The following is a 19,420-nucleotide window of genomic DNA, read 5'->3' as shown; positions in this document are numbered from 1 at the left end:
GAGTTCCCTGTGCTGGCGCACAGATACGGGCGGGACATTTTCTTAGCTTGGGATCACAAATATTATCACTTGCACTCAAGACCCACGCAAGCTTGGACTGGTGATTATGGACCTGGATGATTATGATTATATTGTTTATTTGATGTTATGGGTGTTGTACAATCCGGACGGATCCCTTTCCGTGGGATCGGGTATCGTACAACGCAGCACCTCGCTCGCCGTCCAATCTGTGACGACAACCGCTACCTCCAAGCCATCCAGATTAGAGTGCCCTCAAAAGTACCTACTTCTCCACCTCCCCAACCCCAAACCGCCCCCCCTTCTCAACCGGCACCACAACCCTCACTCTCCTCCCCGCGCCCTCACCTTTCCCTGGCCCCTGACCATCCCCGCCCACAGATGCTAGCACTCGACTTGCCGCGCCCGCCGCCTTACTCTCTCCAACCCTCCACTCATCCCCCCTAACCGGCCTCGTCCTTTCCCTCTCCGCCTTCTTCCCTACCGCCTCCCTCACCCTCTCCTCCCGTCTCCTCCCCGGCACACAATCACACAAACACCCCTCAGTCGCACACGCGCCCTCCGCCATGGCCACATCCGCAAACCACGCGCTCAAGCACGCGGTATGCCCGCCATGGCCGCAGAGGGGACACCACGTCCAAAGCACCGCGCGGGGGGTCGCGTGCGCCAGCTGCGGCACACTCGGTGCCGCCAGCGCCTCCGCCTCCGCTTCCTCCACAATCCCCGGGTCGAGCGACGGCAGCAGCGGCAAAAGCGACGAGCGTTTGCGCTGCTGCCGCGAGACGTCCGCCGCCGAGCTGCGCAGCCGCGCCTTCTTCGCCTTGACGGCGCCCTCGAACGCCGGGTACGCGCCCCAGCACACGGGGCACGGCGCCTGCGCGCGCCGGCACGTCTCGCAGCGCATCTTGTCGCGCGGGTTGTTGATGGGGCTCTTGCAGCTCAGGCAGAGCAGGCCGAGCTGCGTGTCCTTGAGCGCCTGCTCATAGACTCCGGGGTAGAGGGGGTAGGCCAGGCGGCGGAGCGAAGCGGCGGCGTTGAAGAGGCCGAGCGCGTGCAGCTGCGCGTGGTAGGTGCTGAGGACGGCTTCGGCCTGGTAGGGGTTGAGGCCCGTTTCGAGCAGGGGGGTCAGACGCTTGGAGAGGATGGTGTCGATTTGGGTCGGGGAGAGGCCGAGCGTGGAGAGGTGGTCGGCGTAGGTTGCGAGGGTGGCGGGGTCGGTGGCGGAGTGGGATGTCCGGGGCAGCAGGGGCGAGAGCAGGAGGATGAGGAGGGACGACGTTTGAGCGTCGGAGAGGGTGTCGGTGTGGAATTGCAGGGTCTGGCGGAGGAGATTGAGCACGGTGAGCGTATCCGATGGCTCATCGATGTCGGCTGCTTGGAAGTCGGCGAGCAGGATTGGCTCGTCGATTTGTGGGTCTGCCGGTGGCGGCGCGCTGTTTGCTGGGGAAAGGCCGGCAGTGGGTCTGAGGGATTGCGGCGAGAGCACGTCGTCAAATGGGCCGTCTGGAACAATTGTACCACTCGCTTCCATGTTCTCGTGCGACATGTCAGCCGAGGCCTCCGAAAGTCCATCTCTGCTAAAGGCCTCGGATTCGGAGCTGTCGTGGCGAAGAAGCTGGTTGTTCCGCCGCAATGTCTCGATATCTTGGATGGCTTTGTCCCGACTTGCATATTCCAGATGCCGGTCCGTGTCATTGCGGCCCGTCCCTAGCCGTTCGACGGGCCTAGATTCGTTTGTGCCTGCCCCCACGGGCTTCGTGGTCGGAGAATAATCCACAGACCGTCCAAAGCTTCCGGTCAGCCCGCTGTTGCCAGGTTCTTGCGGCCCAGGCTGATTAGACTGCGTCGGCTGGCTGCTGCCGAAGCTTGATTTATCCTGCTGTTGCCACTTCTCGGGAATAGACCCCATGCTTCGAGGGTAAGACTTGCTGCTGGCAAAAGAGCTTGGCACTGATATTCCTCTCTGAGAGTCTGTAGAGGCCGAGAACATGGCGAAGCTTTCGTCCGAGTCATGGCGGTCCAGTCGCGGAGGGATCGCAATGCTGATCCCCTGGCTGCTCGGAGGATCCAGATTGAGCGGTGCCCGGGGGGCTGCCCGCCAGCTGCCGATCTGCGCTCGTCGCTCATCCAGGTCGTTCAGTGAATTAGCATTCCACACCGGTCCATTGAAGCTCGGTCGTCGCAGTCCGCTGGGTTTGATTGCAGTTTCCGGAGAAAGAAACCTCTCCTCCTGCGAGTGTGGGCCAACCGCAGCCGGGGGCAGGCTGAGATTCTCGTCGTGATCGGGGTCAGGCAATGACGGGAGAGTGCTGCCGGTTTTTGTATCCTGATACGGCCGTGCGAGGGGCGTGGCCAGGTTGGACGTGCTCTCAGGTTGCGCGTGATGGTGCTCTTTATCGGGACCATATATCGCACGAACTGCGGGGTTCGGGATGCCGCCGGGTCTGCCATGTGCTGCTGTGCCATCCTTGACGACCGGAGGCTGCGTGTCAGACGAAAACAGGCGCTTCTCATCGATTCGCCTCTTGTTATGTCTCTCTGCTCGATGTAATGTGGTTACAGCGACGGCCCCGCCAATGATTCTCCATGACTGAGCAAGTCTGTAGAACGCCGCTCTTTCGGCGTACTCCGCGTTCTGCTCAAACACACGGTAGAGGTCGTAGTACGACTCCAGCGTCGGCGGGTCGGGTAGCGGTATAGACTTGTATTTCTGCGCAAGGTAAGTGAAGACTTGTACGCTCATTGCGCCAGGGAGAGCCCCTCTGAACCCGACTTGGTTGGGCATCATAGAGTCACCAAGCAATTCCATGGACTCGGTTAGAAACATGACCTTAGGAGCGACGTCCGAGGAAGGCGGGGTGCTACCGAATGACCTTGTAGATCTGTTACTGGATGTCCGGCCATGGTGACGTCTGAACGAAGAGCTAAGAAAGCGGTCGTCCACACTGTCGTCTGCTGAGCTGCGCAGACTATTCTTTTCAGGGCTGTTGTGTTTTTCCCGGTCAGTTGTGTAGCTGTCTTCGACAGATGAGTACTCGAGACCCGACTGCCTTCGACGCGGCCTCTTCTGCACAAACCCGCCAACCTCGCCAGTCGGAGAGACGGCAATGGCCTGCATGTTGCGTCGATCTACGACCTTGGGCGAGAAATGGACGTCGGTCTGGGCAAAAACACCCTCTCGGCCGACAGTCCACAGGAAGTCCCTAGAGTGCCAGAGCATGTCTGACGGCGCACTGTTAAAGCGGCTTATTTCTCGGAACGGCAAGAAGGGACGCCTGAAGTCCCAGAGATGGACGACTGGGTGATCGCGATTGTATGAGGTGGCGAGCTGCGTGCACTGGTAGGCGCCCTGGTCGTGGAAATCGTCGGACCAATAGGGCGGCCGCCATCTAGCCTTGTGGACGGGGTACGGCGTGCGCAGCACAAATGCCGGCTTTTGCCTGCGGGTGTCGGAGGAGAAGTCCCAGATCTTGACGGTCCGGTCGGTGCTGGCGCTCAGCAGATGCTTGCCGTCCGGGTGCCAGTCGATCGAGGTGCATATCTTCTGCTCGTGGGCGTTGATCTTGAGCTTGGGCCCCTTGGCGTGGCGGAAGTCCCAGCGCTGAATCACTCCATTGTCAGTGCCAAAGGCAAACTCGACGCCGTCAGTGGGCGACCACTGCAGGTCGCGAATGCCCTCGCTCAGGCCGGCAAACTTCTCTCTGCTGGGACACGTCATGACATCCTTCCGCATGTCTCGCAGGTCCCACAGGCGCACCGTGGCGTCCTGGCTGCCTGACAGCAGCAGGTAGCCCTGATGGGGGTTGAAGGCGACCTTGTGCACCTGGCGGTGGTGTTCATGCAGCCGCGCTAGCTCCATGCCAGCGCGATTGAGGTCGTACAGGATGACCTTGCCATTGGTGGCGGCGGTTGCAATATGCGTGCTGAACTGGCCATGCGACCACTTGACATCGTGGATCTCCATGGTCTCGCGATGGCGCGTGTTGTGGGCCGCGTAGTTGATGATGGCGGCCCGCAGGTTGATGTCCTCGGCACACTTGGCATCCTTCACGCGGATCGTCTTCAGGATGTCGCGGCCGGCGATGATGGCGTGGGTGCGCTCGCGGTTCATGTCCAGGGCGGACATGTCCAGCCCCGTCTTGTGGCTCGCATCCTGCGACGAGCCCGAGCTGATCCTGCGGCGGTTCAGTGAGCAGTGAGTCTACGAGCGTCGACGCCTGGCTGTCTCCGTCTCCGTCGCCGTGCAGCGCCGGTACGCCCGGCCGCTTCCCCGTGGTGTTTGGGCCTCCATCGGTCGAAGCCGGAGACCTGTGACAAGCGGACAGCAGACAGTGACAGATGCAACTCACCCTGGGAGCCGGGGTACGAGGGGGTTGGGCCTTCCGACCGTCTTTTGGGCGCTCGTCGGCCGCGAGCCGTACGCCGAGAAGGGCTGCGACACGAAGCGCGAGAAGTAGCTGCGCGGCTGGCCGCCGTGCTGCTTTGCTGGCGGCAGCGGGGGCGGCGGAGGGATGGCAGACGAGGCTCGTCGCGGGTAGTCGGCCATGGGGGGCGTGTGCAGGCGGTCCAGTGGGCCCTGGTGGTGATGCGGTGAGCGTTGGGCGCGCTGGCGTCGCGTCTACGATGCCGGTTTCCAGTGCAGAGGGCCGGGACTGGCTGCGCAAATGGCAGGCCGGCCGTGGGTGATGGCCGCCGTGGTGTTGCAGCTGCACGCGGACGTGGAGCGCTCGCTGCTAGGGCTGCACCGGGCGGTGTCGCGGTGGGTACGCGGCTCTGCCATAGGCCTCGCCCGCGGGCCCTCATAGGCTCCCCTGGGGCGCCATGGAGGCCTTTTCGTGCGTGCATCTGCCCTGCCCGATCGCCGCGACCTGCCAAGCGCGAGGCAGGCCTCGACGCCACACCACCTGCGACTAAAACATGTCCATCATGCGACCGCCGCCGCTCCTCCACCGACTTCCCCAAACCACCCCCTCTGGCCCACTCTGATGTCTCTGTCGCCAGAGCTTGGGGCGACCGCCGGGACCATGATCGTGTCTCTTGCGCACCGCGGGCCCGCAGAGCTCGCCAGCTCTTCTCGTGCCGCGCCGTGGGTCCGCACGCTGCTGGTGCTGCAGTTCGCCTACCCCGTCCTTCTGCTCGTCTTCTTTCTCCTTGCCTTCACTATCCGCAGCATCAGGTCTGCCTCTAATGCTAGTCTTAATTGCGAGCCCGTCACCACCAGCGGTCCCGGCGGAAAACCGCTCCCCAACACCGACCCAACGCGCAACGCCCCCAAGGGCGAGGCCAAGGACGATGTCACTCGCTCCCAGAAGCTGCTGTTCGGGTGGCTGTCCATTGGCGTCGCCCTCACCTTTGTTGGCAACTCCATCAACGTCATTGTCCATGCCATCTACAACCGGAAGGAAGAGTGGTGGTGCGGCCAAAGCGTCGTGGTAAGCTTACCAGAGCTTCGAGAACGCTCTCTCCAACATGATCTACGCTAATCGACCGCTGACAGATCTATCTGGTTGGAGCCTTCTTTGTCTACCTGCTCTTGGTCATCTCGCTGGTCGACTCGAAGCCGACGCCGAATTCGGTCTACCTCGCCACTTGGTCCTGCGCCCTCGTTCTCGAGATCATCCTCCTAGCCGCCTCGCTCTCTATATACACGCACGCGCATCGAGAGAAGCGTGCAGGGAAACCTCGCCATGGACATCTTCGGTTTAGGATGACCGAATGGGAAATAACCGAGGTGGTGGTTGATCTGCTGCGGATCATCTTGCTCATAGCGCTGATTGGCTTCTACATCCTGTTCGTCACACTGCGCAACCGCAAGAAGCACGCGCAAGCCCAGAACGCGGCCGAGACTCAAGGGCTCCTCGCCGAAAGCCGTGCCGAGAACGGCGAGAACGGCCACGCCAATGGCGACTACGGTTCTACCCTCCCCGTCAGCGGACGGCATGCGCACACCGAAGGAGCCGGGCCTGGATGGAGTAGGCCTGTCAATGTCCCATCACGAAACTGGTGGGACTACATCAAAGGGTACCATGTCTTCTTCCCCTACCTCTGGCCTTCCAAGGATCGAAAACTGCAGATCATTGTAGTGATTTGCTTTACCATCGTCACTCTCCAGAGAGTGGTCAATCTGGTAGTACCAATAGCCGTGGGCTGGATCATCAACGAGCTCTCGGGTGAGAGTGGGCGAGGCGACGGTGGCAAAATCATGATGCCGTGGTGGCCCATCTGCCTCTACATTTTTCTGCGATTCATCCAGGGCAACAACGGCGTACTTGGCGCCATTCGTTCGTCCCTGTGGATCCCCATTGGCCAGTACTCGTATCGCGAGCTTTCAGTAGCTGCATTCGAGCATGTTCACGGGCTCAGCTTGGATTTCCACCTGGGCAAGAAGACGGGCGAGGTTCTGTCTGCCCTTGGCAAAGGCGCTTCTATCAACACCTTCTTGGAGCAGGTGACATTTTCGGTTTTGCCAATGCTCGTCGATCTGTGCGTGGCCATCGGCTACTTCTTGGTCGCTTTTGACGCCTATTATGCCCTGGTCGTCTCCATCGTGACTTTCTGGTACATCTACCTCACTATTCGCATGGCCCAATGGCGAGCTGAAATGCGCCGCCAAATGGTCAATGCGGACAGAGAGGAGGACGCAGTGAAGTATGCGTCCATTGTAGACTATCGTCGAACTGTGTTAATGATTATAGAAACGACTCGATGGTTTCCTATGAAACGGTCAAGTACTTCAACGCGGAACAGTACGAATTCAATCGGTATCGATCCGCCGTCGAAAAGTTCCAGGCTGCTGAGTATGGTGTCTTGTTCTCGCTTAACCTGATGAACGTCACACAAAACATGGTGTTCATGCTGGGCCTCATGATCACGTGTTTCATCTCTGCCTACCAGGTGACAACTGGTCAGAGCCAGGTCGGTCAATTTGTAACACTTTTGACTTACATGGCGCAACTGCAACAACCTCTGAATTTCTTTGGTACTTTCTATCGCATGATTCAGTCGGCGATGATCAACTCGGAACGAATGCTGGAGCTCTTCAAAGAAAAACCAACCGTTGTGGACAAAGAAGGTGCTGGAACGCTTCCAACATGCGAAGGAGACATTCGCTTCAACGAGGTGCAATTTTCATACGACAACAGGAAACCCGCTCTGCAGGGATTGGACTTCCATTGCGCGCCAGGAACCACCACAGCCTTTGTTGGCGAGTCTGGTGGCGGTAAATCGACAGTTTTCCGCCTCCTTTTCCGCTTCTACAACATCCTCGGCGGCAGCATTCAGGTCGACGGCCACGACGTTGTCGACCTTACCATCGACTCTCTTCGGCGGCACATCGGCGTCGTACCACAAGACACTGTGCTCTTCAACGAAACACTCATGTACAACCTCAAGTATGCCAACCCCGACGCCACGGACGAGCAAGTGTACGAAGCGTGCCGTGCTGCCAGCATCCACGACAAGATCATGGCATTCCCGGACCGCTATGAAACGCGCGTGGGCGAGCGTGGCCTACGCTTGTCAGGGGGCGAGAAGCAACGAGTGGCAATCGCACGAACTATTCTGAAGAACCCGCGCATCATCATGCTCGATGAGGCAACGGCGGCGCTGGATACAACGACGGAGCAGCACATTCAGGAAGCGCTCACGACGCTCGGAAAGGGACGTACCATGTTGGTGATTGCGCATCGCCTCAGCACCATCACTCGGGCGGATCAAATCCTTGTGCTCCACAAAGGCAAGGTCCACGAACGCGGGACGCATGCCGAGCTCCTCGCGTTGAAGGGGAAGTACGCAAACATGTGGGAGAAGCAAATCCAGGCGCAGCGAGCGGCGGAAGAGGCGAAGGTACTGAAGGACAAGGCGGACCGGCTAAGGCGAGAATCCATTCATGATGACGATGACAGTAGGAGCACCAGTCCCGTTGACAGTGAGGACGAGCGGGCAAAGGCAAGTGGTAGTGGAGCGGCGACACCTAAGGTTAGCGGGGGTGGAGGCCATCATCATGGCCACCACGGACACTAGCCCTGTTTGATTATCTTTTCTGGATTGTTTGGTGAGCGAGGGGCATGGTGGATCATTGGTGGTCTACTGCATTATTTCAGGAGCAAGGCCTGGCGGTTCTGTTGTTTGCGAGGGGCACAGGGGTTTATACAGCTTATTGCGCAAGCAGCATGGTACATATAGTCTTACCAAAATGCAGCGAGTCATGACAACGCATTGCTCCATGGATTCGTTGATTATACAGTGGCAGTGGATTCTGATGGGATACTTCGTAAGATGGCCTCATAATCACTTCAGAGAACTCAAAATGATTTCCGGTCGCTCTCAAGAGGATGTCGGAAAAGCCTTCTGCGGCAACTGCCTCGGTGGTGTGGCGTGTCGGATGTGTAGGTGATCTGGGTCAACGAACCCTGCCAAGCGACTGAATACCGATCTCGGTACCGAACGAGCGGGCCTCGAGGGAAGAATGTGTGTAGGATGGTGGTGGTGTGTGAAGGATGCTGCAGCGCTCTCGAGTCTCACAAGTTCATCTGAGGGAGATGTGGATATAAATCTAGCGGCCCATGGATCACGGATTTACAAGGGAGTTAGTTATATACGTATGTATTACTAACATCGGACGCTCGCTCTTCGCGAACCAAGCTATCCTCCGAAGCACCACTCGTATCCACCACCTACAGTAGCAGACACCCGCCGATCCGCGGCGATCTGTCTCACGCGTCCTCGCCTGCCGCGGACACGTTCGCCCTGCAGGGATTCCAAATTCAGGGCCTGATCAACGGCCCGCTCGGAGTAACCACCGCGCGCGAAAAAGCCGCATCCGTGGTCCGCCGGGAACAAGTTGCGTGCAGGAGTCGCGGCACAGCAGCGCAAAAACCGCCCGCCTTGCGGTCTCAGGCCGCTCGTTACCAGCCCGCCGGGCTGATCGATGGCACCGACAGCGCGGGTTCGGCCAGATCACTGGCGCGGCGGCGGGTTTTGGTGGGAGAGGGGGGACGGTTGTTCCGGTGAGGTGGTTGCGCCTGGTTGTTATCGGACGGTGCGATGCGGGGGGCAGCCTGGCTGGGACCAACGATGAGCGGTGCCATGGCCATTGATCTTGTGCCCCCACGCGAATACAGCACAGCAGGGCGGAAGTCTCCCGGCGTTGGTCGCTGCTGGCAGCTGCTGGCAAGAGTCGGTGGCACAAGTCGCGCCAGCGATCATGGACAGCCGGACGCAAACCTTGTTGGAGAGAAGATTGGAATTTGTGTGAAGAGGCGCTTCTAGCCTCAAACTTCCCCTCCCTCGCATGACACACACACCCCCAGCAGCCCCCGACGCCAGCCAGCTGCGCCGCCGTTTCCGGGGCACGTTACACCACATCCGGGTGGGAACGGCGCTCACTCGCTGGCGCCAGGACGACGTCAAAGAAACCCCAACGCAGTCCTGCGCGTGAGTGGACTGGAGAGAGCTTCACACTCTCTTGCTCATCTCGTCGTGGGTAAGGCCGTCTCCCGTTCGCATGTCCGCCCGAATTGATCGAGAATCCCCACGCACCGCCAATACGAAACGCACCCGCAATCCCCGAGGGCACGCACGTCAATCTCCCAGCGATCAACCAGCCCAGTACGCTCGCTAAGCGGACCCTGCGTGGTGCGCGGCTGAGAGCGGACGGCGCTGCCGCGAAGGCTGGCGAGAGGGAGACGGGGGAGAGCCTGGGAGCTGGGCCCACCCTGCCCACGTCGTCCTCCCCGTCGGCGCCTGGGAGGTTCTTGTCCTGCACCTCTGCATACTTGCGACTTTCGCGCCCGGAGTGTCGGTACTACCATCGTTACGGAACTGCTGTGTTTGAGAGAGGTTTGGGGATTTGAGTATCTCACGGTTCCTCTTTTACTTGAGAAGTTTCACCTGCCGGCCTGAGTGAGTAATCGCGAGGGGTTGCGCGTTATCGGAGGGAGAAAGGACGAAAGGGTGGCTGGCTGTCCACGGGCTGGGACGAGACGGACGGCACTATGGAGGGGGCCGGTGTGCAGATTCCAGTGGTATGTTGCTTCCGATATTCTCTTTCTCTCGGGTTTCTCAGGCTTCAATCACGGAAATATGTGGTGCTGGATTGGTTAAGACGTGCTGCTAGGTGTTTCTGGCGGTGGTTCGATTCTATGCACCCACCCTCCTCTCCTTTGTGGCAAACATTGAACTGCTGCATTCTCACCGTCTCTGTGATTGATCGAAGTAGAGGGCTGATTAGAATTTAGGACGAGTCGTACCTCGAGTACGATTACGATGCAGATGATGCGTCTTTCACGTCGTAAGTGCTCTACTGCCCATCACAGCTGCTACTGGGGCTCCGAACTGAGTTGCAAGAGAGGGCGGACGTTAGCGACGACCATCACGCAGTATCGATATGAGAATGGGCGGCGGTATCATGCCTTCCGTGTGTTTTGTTTCTCTTACCGGTCCATCCTTTCCTGAGCATAGGGGTGCTGATTAGTGGACAGGAGATGGAGAATACTACCAGCCAAACGACGAGAAGCAGTCGGATTATGAGATGATTGTGTAAGTGTCTCCGTTGTGATTCTACTTATGGGTGGTAGCTAACATGGAAGGGGACAGACATCATCTCTGGCTTCTCTCGCTCGACGACAAGCTCTTCCTCGCGCCTCTCAACAACCCACAAAGGATCCTCGATGTCGGGACTGGGACGGGGGTTTGGGCAGCGTATGTAACCCTATCAAACCTCGAGGTGCTCCCATCTCGCCCGATCAATACTAATCCCATCAGTGACATTGCGGATATATTTCCAGATTCCGAAATCATAGGTACGAACATCCACACAATCTTCACTATGACACGCAGTCAAGAATCTTTGCTGATGGGTGAAATCCAGGCACCGACCTCTCCCCAACTCAAACAGCCATGGCGCCGCCAAACATCCGGTTCGAAATCGACGACTGCAACAGCGAATGGGTGTATCCCGAGGACAGCTTCGACTTCGTGCACATGCGCAGTTTGTCTGGGTGTGTGTCTGATTGGCCGGAGCTGTATAGGCAGTGCTACAAGTAAGCCTATGCTCCTCCCGTCTCAATTCGGCCTACCCGCACTCCTCACGTCCACACTCGTGATTATACGAAAACTCAGAGAGAGAACCCCCGTTAACATGTTGGGCAGGCACATCAAACCAGGCGGCTACCTCCAACACTGCGAATTCGGCGTCAAAGTCATCAACAACGAGCCCAGCCCACAAACCGCCCGCGCAGACGAGATGTATAAGTTGTTTACCGAGCTGGTGTTACAAACTGGTGATATGATCAACAAATCCTTCTCGGTGGACCAGAGAATGCCTGAGCTGATTAAGGATGCCGGTACGCCCTCTCCCCCTGAAGCTTGCACATGCTCGCAAAACTAGAAACAGAAAAAGAAAAACAAAGCGACATAATCTAATACACACGACAAGCAGGCTTCGTCGACATAGTCGACAGCAAGCCCATCTGGCCCATCGGCGCCTGGAGCTCCGACGAGCGGCTCAAGGAAGTCGGCAAGTGGAACCAGCGCAGCTGGCTCGACGGGCTGGAAAGCTGGGTGTTGGCGCTCTTCACTCGACAACTAGGGGTACTTCCCGGCCCATCCATTCCCCCCTTTTCCCTCCAGCTCTTCCCAAGCGAACCTGATTGCTGACCCGCTCTCGCAGTGGTCCGCCGCCCAAGTCCGCAACTGGGTCGAAGAAATGCGCCGCGTCGTCCTCGACCGAAACTGCCATTTCTACCACGAGGTGTACGTCCCCTATTTCCCCCCCCCCCCCCTTGCCCTTGCGCCCGTCTCTAGATTTTCTCTAGTCCTAATTCTCCAAAACCCCAACAGGCGCTGTGTCGTCGCCCGCAAGCCGCTCGACGGCGAAGTCGTCCCCCCAGAACCCGCGCCATCGGCGTCATAAACTCTCTCCCTCTTGGCCCCTAGTCCACCCCCTCATCCCCACCCTCACCCAAACCGCGAGTGACCCCATCGCGTTTCTCACCCCACCTGTACTTTCTCCAAAATAATCTCCTTCGGGCGGCTTTTTTCCTGCCCATTTCCTGTTGGGGGCTAGCTAGATAGAAAGGGAGGAGGGCGCGGGCGCGGCTATTCTTGCTTTGTAGTTGGCATGTATCTCCAAAAACAACGTTCTTTCGATACGATATTCGCCTGGAAATACCCGGTCGTTGGTGTGTTGGTTCCTCGAATCTACACTCCGGCCGCGTGTGTGTGTGTAGGGAATGTGATGGGTTTGATGTTTTGGTTTTGCATGGTTGACTTTCATTTGAGCGGCTTGCTTGGCTTGGCTTGCCGAAGTTTGATGGTGATGGCAAAGCCTAGCTACCGTGAACAAGCTGCCGGGGATGCATACATGGTGAATTATAGAGATCCATAGTGACTTCTCCGAAGGGGGCTTGGTTCATCTGATGTAGGCCATAGATGGGTTTGTTTCTCACCTTTTCGAACAGTTTGATCCCTCGGATATTTGGAATTTCGAGATTGAAATTTTTCCATGATTGCAGCAGCTAGCACTCAGCACCCCAAATCTTGCCATTTCAGTCACTTCTTCGCACTCAGAACGGACATGAAATGTATTTGATGTTGATGTTTGATTTTCATTTGGGAACCTTGCTTGCTTGCTTCGTGATGACAAGCCTACTTAGCGTGGAAGAAGCTGCCCAGGACGCTTCTATGTTATCCGGCAGATAGCACCCCACGGCCGAACGTGGCAATTATGATAATACACAAAGACACCCAGACAGACCCAACGCCCTCGCCGTTCTATGCGTTTTCTCATAGCTCGTCATCGACGTCCATCTCCCCGCTCGCGTCGCCGTTTGCGCTGTTGTTGTTGCCTTTCGGCACCGAGGCTTCCTTGTCGATCATCTGGCGGGAGACGGAGACGATGTTGTCTTCGATGAGTTGCTGGCCGACGTCCTCCAAATCTGTGTAGAGTCAAATTTAGCGCTCGCAATTTCTTGAAATGCTAGATAGCGGGCTGGAAAACATACGCTTCTTCGGATCCACCTTGCCCACATATCTCGTCTTGAGCTGGTCCTTGGTCAGCTCCGTCTCCTCCTTCACCCGCTTCTCGTACCCCTCTGCCAGCCCGACCAGCTTCTTCAGCCGGTCCTTATTCCGCTCGCCCTCGAGCTTGAAATCGTCCATCTGCAGTGCTTCTGTCCACACGTGCTTATGCAGGTTCATGAGCATGTTCTCCTCGAGCCCCGTCTTGCGGTACGCGATGGCGATGGAGTAGTAGTGGCGATTGAGGCCGTGGATGAGAGCCTGAATGGAGGGTTTGTTCAGGTGGCCCACGTTGGACGTCGTCTGGCGCGGCTCGTGGCCCATCATGAGGGTCTGCGGGTTTATGAGGCGGAAAGCATCAATCACCACCTTGCCCTTGACGGACTGGATCGGGTCCACCACGACCGCGACGGCGCGCGGCGTCAGCTGCTCGAACGACTGCTGCGTGTTGATGTCGACCGACGACAGCCAGCAGCCGAAGCCCGGGTGCGAGTGGTACCAGCCGACGACCGTCTCGGGCCGCCCCGTTTGTCGCAGCATGTCCATCATCTTGGTCTGGAACACGGGGTCGACGGCCTCGACGCTGACGCCCGTCCCACTCTGCGGCATCGCGAATACGTCGACGACGCGGACTGTGTAGTCGTCCACGAACTCGCCGAGCATCAGGCCCATGACTTCCATGGGCACGCCGGCGCGGCCATGCCGTAGCATTTTGAGGAGGGCGAGCGAGGAGATGTAGACGGTTTCTGAGTTGTCTATCAGGTTAGTGTCCTGTTAATGGCAGGTTAGCATAAGCATTCGTAGGAATTACTATAGAACACGAGCGCATCGCAGGCTATCCCGAACAGGTGGTTGGAACTCGTCATATCGAGCAACTTTTGAGTTCGCTGGGCTTCCCCACGCAACGGTAGAAAGATGTACATAGATAGAACTGGTGAACGTACCTGCGCAGGACCGCCTCCCATACCGCCCATGCTCTGGGCGGCAGCTAGCATGCGACTTAACCGCTCCATGATTGTGAGTTTGTTGGAGAAAGTGGTGGTGTGTAAAGGTGGAGATTGATGAGCGGGAGGAGGGTGTGGCGACGGATGTATGAAGAAGATGGAGTCGAGGGCGAGGTGTTGTTAAGCAGTCAGTGAATGCCCGCCGGAGCTCTTGCCCACGCAAGGGCATGATGCCTGGTCGGCGTTACTGTTTTTCCGCGACCATGCTTGGCGTCGGCTGAACCCCGGCTCCAGCCTCCCGCCATTGTATTGTGCCCATCAAGATCAATTCGTACCACATCCTCTCTCACCCGCTGCCTCCTCCCCAGAAACTTGTATAACTCACTATACAGCAGCAACGATGGCCGGCTTAGGACCTCCTATGGACGAAGCGCCGGCAGTTACCACCAACGGCTCCTCACACGGAAAGAAAGTCGCATACTTCTACGATTCAGATGTGGGGAATTACGCATATGTCGCCGGCCATCCTATGAAGCCGCACAGGATACGAATGGCGCATAGCTTGATCATGAACTATGGCCTGTACCAGAAGATGGAAATCTACGTAAGTTTACTATATCAAGATTCCCTAGCTCTCAGTGCCTTACTCATCGAGCTCGCGGTATCGCATCCAAGCTCAATACGCCCTTGGCGAGCCTTCATTTGCGCTCGTAGAGCACTCGACACCCTTCTACAATAGTATACTGACTGTATCATAGCGCGCGAAGCCGGCCTCGAAGCTTGAAATGACTCAATTTCACACGGACGAATACGTCGATTTCCTCCAGAAGGTCACTCCCGACAACATGGATAACTACTCCAAGGAACAGGGTCGTTACAATGTCGGAGATGACTGTCCAGTCTTCGATGGTCTGTTCGAATTTTGCGGAATCAGCGCCGGCGGCAGTATGGAGGGCGCAGCGCGATTGAACCGGGGCAAATGCGACGTCGCTGTCAACTGGGCTGGCGGACTTCACCACGCGAAGAAGAGCGAGGCATCTGGTTTCTGCTACGTGAATGGTAATAACTATCCCCCAGCGCGAGGCTTTTTCTAGAGAGGATTGCTAACTTATTTTGTCCTGCACTAGACATTGTTCTTGGGATCATCGAGCTCCTCCGCTTCAAGCAGCGAGTCCTGTACATCGACATCGATGTCCACCACGGCGATGGTGTCGAGGAAGCCTTTTATACCACGGACCGCGTTATGACCGCATCTTTCCATAAATACGGCGAATACTTCCCAGGTACCGGCGAGCTTCGGGACATTGGTGTTGGTAATGGCAAAAACTATGCTGTCAACTTTCCCCTTCGCGATGGTATTACCGACGACACATACAAGAGCGTCTTCGAGCCCGTGATTAGAGCCATCATGGACTATTACCGGCCTGATGCAGTCGTTCTCCAGTGTGGAGGAGACAGCTTGTCGGGTGATCGTCTCGGCTGCTTCAACCTCAGTATGAAGGGCCATGCGAACTGCGTCAAATTCGTTAAGAGTTTCAACCTACCAGTGCTTGTCCTCGGAGGAGGTGGCTACACCATGCGTAATGTCGCGCGTACTTGGGCCTATGAAACGGGGCAACTTGTCGGGCAGGAAATGGGACCACAACTTCCTTACAACGACTACTACGAGGTAAGCCATTCTTTCTGCGTATAACGTCACATGACGTCCCTAACTTTTAACAGTATTTTGGGCCCGACTTCGAACTCGACGTTCGTCCCTCAAATATGGACAATGCCAACTCGCCGGAGTATCTCCAGAAGATTCTGACCCAGGTCGTCGCAAACATTAAGCGCACCACATTTGCTCCGTCGGTTCAGATGACGGATGTTCCTAGGTCCCCACTCGTGCCAGGCTTGGACGACGAAGCTGATGATGCTATGGACGACCAAGACGCTGACGACAATCCCGACCGACGCTATACGGAGCGATACATGGATAAGCACGTTGAGAGGCCGGGAGAGCTGTACGATGACAGTGAGGACGAGGAAGTCAATTCCAATCTGGGTATCCGCACACAGCCTGGCACCAAGAGGCGACGCAATATCATGGACTACCAAAACCCGCATGCGCCAGATGACTTCGATAGTCGACTAGGCACACCAGTTGGAGCACGAAGCCGTAGTCCCAACGGTGAAGCAAGCACTCGGGATACAAAGAACCCTTCTCCGGCATTAGGTGCTGAATCAGCATCGCGCGCCTCATCTCGAGCTGCTGGGTCTGTAGCAAACGGGTCTGCAGCAAAATCCCGCGCAAGCAGCTACAGTATCATGAATCGCCATCCACCTGGCGCCACAGACGACGATGGCGATGTTGACATGGATGAACCTTCAGCTCTCCAGCGTGATGACTCGACGTCTGAACACTCCTCTCCGGCAGCTCAAGAGACGAACCCTGCGGCAGCGACCTCGAACGACACCACTTCCACCGCCCCAATCAATACCGCCCGCGCATCATCACGCTCAGGTTCCCCGCTAGCCACTCCACCTGATTCTCCGGCAGACGATCAGGATGAACCTTCCACTTCATTTATACCTATTCCGCCTGGAACATTTCCCACTGCAACATCGGACGTCGAGATGGAAGACGAGGGTGACGAGGAAGTCCGACCGACGGCGGTCAAAGCCGAGCCAAGCGAATCTCTTAAAGAGCGAGACGATGGTATCGCAGAGCGGGAGTCGGCAGACACCAAAGCGGAGAAGGACACAGCGGCCACCACGGCCAAGGAGTCGTCTAGTTGATCTTGACTGCGACTTCCTGATCTTCAGGCAGCCTGTGCGAATGTCACGATACATGATTTGATTATTACGATATTCCCCAATCTTTGGGAAGCTTGAAACCTTTATTCAAGTTTCTAATTGCTTTTTGGGCGAAATCTGGTGTTAGGGATGGGACTCATGGTGAGGCTGCGATGGCGCTTTGGTGGCTCATAGTGCGTGCATATTTTGGTTTCCTTTTCTCTCCTTTCTATACTCAAGAGTAGCATGGGATGGAGATGAGGGGAGGCGATATTGGATTACTGGTGGCTTGAATGTTATTGACGCTGTACGTAATGACATTTAGCCAAGCTTGAACTTCAACCTTTTTGGTCTGATTGTAAATGCAACGGGTATGAACGGGTGAGGGCGTCGTGATAGAGTACATTGACGCTTGGACCACAGCGGTGAAATCTGACTTCATCTCGTAAAGAACAGATCCAAACCACAGAGCCATCGTGAGCAAACCCCAAATCCCCAACCGGCGCTGACGAAATCGAGTCGTAGCGAATATGAAAGCCGCAATTGTTATGTTCCCATACGATCAAGCGCCCCAGGGCCCGTATGATAGAATATCGACTCGACGAAACCCACCGTGCCAGACCTACGGAAAGCATCGCAAACCCTGATCTTCGGTCGATCCATCAGCCCAAAACTTTCTACTCCAGCTCTTTAATCATCAGGCGAAGTCTTGTTGAGCCCTATCATGTCCCTCATTGCTTCGGTTTCCATAGTCTGCCCGCGCGAAATGCCGTTGCGCCACCCCTTGAATCGAGGGCCACCCAAACGGGTACCTCGTTTTCCAGGCCTTATCTTCCTAAAAGACTAGAATGCCATTACTATGCTTTCTACTTCCCCCTGGGGCAGCGTTTGGCTGCCTAGGCGGAGTACCGTCATCGTGGAGCTATCATTGTGTACATCTCGTCCGAAATAGCGCTGTCGCCCTGTTTGTCTTTTGGTCGCTAGAGCTCACTACACGTAGGGAACAGCTCTTTTCCCATTTCCTAGCTTTTCCATTGTCCCGAACGCCTTTAGCATGAACTTTTCGACTTTGTTTGGGATGGTCCTTCGCTGCTTCACCAGAGCGCCTTCGCCAATGAGTTCTTCTTTTGGATATTTTTCGAGATTGCTTGCTTTGTTCTCCTGCTTCTTAGAGTACTCCACTGTGGGCATTGCGGGTTTCGTCGGGATGTCCTCTACCAGCTTAATCGGCGCGATTTCACGAGTTTCGTCGGGATGTCCTCTACCAGCTTACTCGGCGCGCCTTCACCATAGAGTTCATCGGTGGGTAGGACTTGTTCGAAATTGTAGTGCAATACATCGTGCATAGATGGCAGCTTCTCTATTCCATGCTTCAAATCATAGATTAAACCGTCAAACCTGCCCAGAGCTGCCCGGAATCCCAGCAAGCCTGGTGCGACTTCTTCGATCCTTTTTGCAAGGACCTGCCAATCTCTCCCGTGCCAAAGCTTCTTGCAGGATGAACAAGTAAATTGAGCAAGGAAAGCATGAATCATTTCGTGTAGAAGTGTGCTCAACCGAGAGACAGCTAGAGAGACTTCTGGATCTGAGTTGAGACTGGTCGGGTGTAACTGTATAGACGAATCGCTGCCGTATCCTAACGCCATGTCAGGAACTCCTTCGGCTTCTCGAATCCAGTCGAATTTTACTCGTCTCAAGGCTCCGAGCAGAAAAAGGTCGTTGAAGATGCTGATGACAGACTGGATAATTCCATGCCCGTCTGCGATAAGGGAGGCGTCTTTTATTGCCATAGAGTCCATCAATTCATTCTTCACCTTCTCCCATCTTTGCAACGCCTTCTTTTGGATAAGGTTCAGATCGGCATCCTTGTCGGTGATGTAATGGCAGGTAACCTCTGCCAGATAGGCCGATTCATGCGAACGGCGCTTCAGCTTTGGGTAAAGCCGTCCCTGAGGTAATCCCGCGATGTGACGATGCTTCTGCTTCTTCCACCATGCAACTACGATTCCCTCGGGACTGGGTTCTGGGCGCCCACAACAGATTTCGTCTTGACTGCGGACATACTCGATGAAGGCTTTGATGAGATTTTCTTTAAACCTTAGGCCGCTTGCCCCTAGATGGGTTTCTGCATATGCTTTCATTCTCATTTTGCTGAAGGCTTGAGAGAAGGGACTCAATACGTGAACTGGGATAGGCTCGGGAAGTAGGGCCATTTTCGGGGCCCTTGTGAAGCTTGATTCGAGTGCTTTTGTGACTGCTGTCTTCGCGACGTCGATTCTTAGAGGGAGAGAGTTTTTCGAGTAATCGGACCGGGCTGGAAGCGGTTGAATTTGTCGCAATTTTTGAAGGAGGATGGAGGACGGCCTGATATTTTCGTGCTGCTTTGTGGGATATGGGTTCCATGGTTGAGGCCTTGGGATCCATGGAACCAGTACTAGACCAACACATCATGTGTAAACCGCTTATGCGGAGAGATCCTTTCACAGGGGCGGAATAGGCTGGCATTACGCGTGTGAAAGGTAAGGTTGTCTGTAATACTCATCACCAAAATTGTCCTGAGCCAAGCCACTTGAGGGAATTTACCTCGCTTCACGTTTTTGTAACCTTTATTCTCCTACGTAGTACTCCTATCTCAAACAGAGACTTCTGGCCTGTCTCTGTAC

The 19,420-nt window shown here is 56.3% G+C and overlaps 7 protein-coding genes across 7 annotated transcripts; 4 read left to right on the top strand and 3 right to left on the bottom strand.

The window, feature by feature from the left end:
* Positions 1–94: 94 nt before the first annotated feature.
* Positions 95–4,598, bottom strand: BDZ99DRAFT_555847 (uncharacterized protein). Its single transcript, XM_033727169.1, has 2 exons — positions 4,368–4,598; positions 95–4,193 (listed from the first exon to the last, which is right to left on the bottom strand). Exons 1-2 carry the CDS (start codon positions 4,562–4,564, stop codon positions 284–286), a joined length of 4,107 nt encoding a protein of 1,368 aa, XP_033579847.1. The 5' UTR covers positions 4,565–4,598; the 3' UTR covers positions 95–283.
* A 373-nt stretch (positions 4,599–4,971) lies between these two features.
* Positions 4,972–8,150, top strand: BDZ99DRAFT_437609 (uncharacterized protein). The gene is made up of 3 exons (XM_033717589.1): positions 4,972–5,450; positions 5,516–6,666; positions 6,714–8,150. The coding sequence occupies exons 1-3, from the start codon at positions 5,004–5,006 to the stop codon at positions 8,038–8,040; spliced, it is 2,925 nt and encodes a 974-aa protein (XP_033579846.1). The 5' UTR covers positions 4,972–5,003; the 3' UTR covers positions 8,041–8,150.
* Positions 8,151–9,093: 943 nt separating this feature from the next.
* On the top strand, positions 9,094–10,010 carry BDZ99DRAFT_568181 (uncharacterized protein; the record flags this gene model as incomplete). The annotated part of the gene is made up of 3 exons (XM_033727761.1): positions 9,094–9,270; positions 9,330–9,453; positions 9,508–10,010. 3 exons carry the CDS (start codon positions 9,094–9,096, stop codon positions 9,870–9,872), a joined length of 666 nt encoding a protein of 221 aa, XP_033579845.1. The 3' UTR covers positions 9,873–10,010.
* A 3-nt stretch (positions 10,011–10,013) lies between these two features.
* BDZ99DRAFT_517190 (S-adenosyl-L-methionine-dependent methyltransferase) lies at positions 10,014–11,932 on the top strand (the record flags this gene model as incomplete). The annotated part of the gene is made up of 11 exons (XM_033725153.1): positions 10,014–10,043; positions 10,257–10,309; positions 10,335–10,435; positions 10,500–10,557; positions 10,615–10,719; positions 10,783–10,820; positions 10,889–11,060; positions 11,170–11,363; positions 11,459–11,610; positions 11,690–11,772; positions 11,860–11,932. The coding sequence occupies 11 exons, from the start codon at positions 10,014–10,016 to the stop codon at positions 11,930–11,932; spliced, it is 1,059 nt and encodes a 352-aa protein (XP_033579844.1).
* A 647-nt stretch (positions 11,933–12,579) lies between these two features.
* On the bottom strand, positions 12,580–14,162 carry BDZ99DRAFT_460224 (Mov34-domain-containing protein). The gene is made up of 3 exons (XM_033719341.1): positions 13,983–14,162; positions 13,023–13,809; positions 12,580–12,956 (listed from the first exon to the last, which is right to left on the bottom strand). The coding sequence occupies exons 1-3, from the start codon at positions 14,049–14,051 to the stop codon at positions 12,805–12,807; spliced, it is 1,008 nt and encodes a 335-aa protein (XP_033579843.1). The 5' UTR covers positions 14,052–14,162; the 3' UTR covers positions 12,580–12,804.
* A 177-nt stretch (positions 14,163–14,339) lies between these two features.
* BDZ99DRAFT_507084 (uncharacterized protein) lies at positions 14,340–17,185 on the top strand. The gene is made up of 4 exons (XM_033724216.1): positions 14,340–14,586; positions 14,741–15,041; positions 15,110–15,651; positions 15,705–17,185. The coding sequence occupies exons 1-4, from the start codon at positions 14,383–14,385 to the stop codon at positions 16,758–16,760; spliced, it is 2,103 nt and encodes a 700-aa protein (XP_033579842.1). The 5' UTR covers positions 14,340–14,382; the 3' UTR covers positions 16,761–17,185.
* A 761-nt stretch (positions 17,186–17,946) lies between these two features.
* On the bottom strand, positions 17,947–18,970 carry BDZ99DRAFT_555839 (uncharacterized protein; the record flags this gene model as incomplete). Its single annotated transcript, XM_033727168.1, has 1 exon — positions 17,947–18,970. The coding sequence occupies one exon, from the start codon at positions 18,968–18,970 to the stop codon at positions 17,972–17,974; it is 999 nt and encodes a 332-aa protein (XP_033579841.1). The 3' UTR covers positions 17,947–17,971.
* Between the last annotated feature and the right edge of the window lie 450 nt (positions 18,971–19,420).

This window comes from Mytilinidion resinicola (genome assembly GCF_010093595.1).
Source record: "Mytilinidion resinicola strain CBS 304.34 unplaced genomic scaffold BDZ99scaffold_5, whole genome shotgun sequence".
Lineage (NCBI taxonomy): Eukaryota > Fungi > Ascomycota > Dothideomycetes > Mytilinidiales > Mytilinidiaceae > Mytilinidion > Mytilinidion resinicola.
The sequence above is the reverse complement of the archived record's forward strand: the minus strand, read 5'-3'. Positions and strand labels throughout refer to the sequence as shown.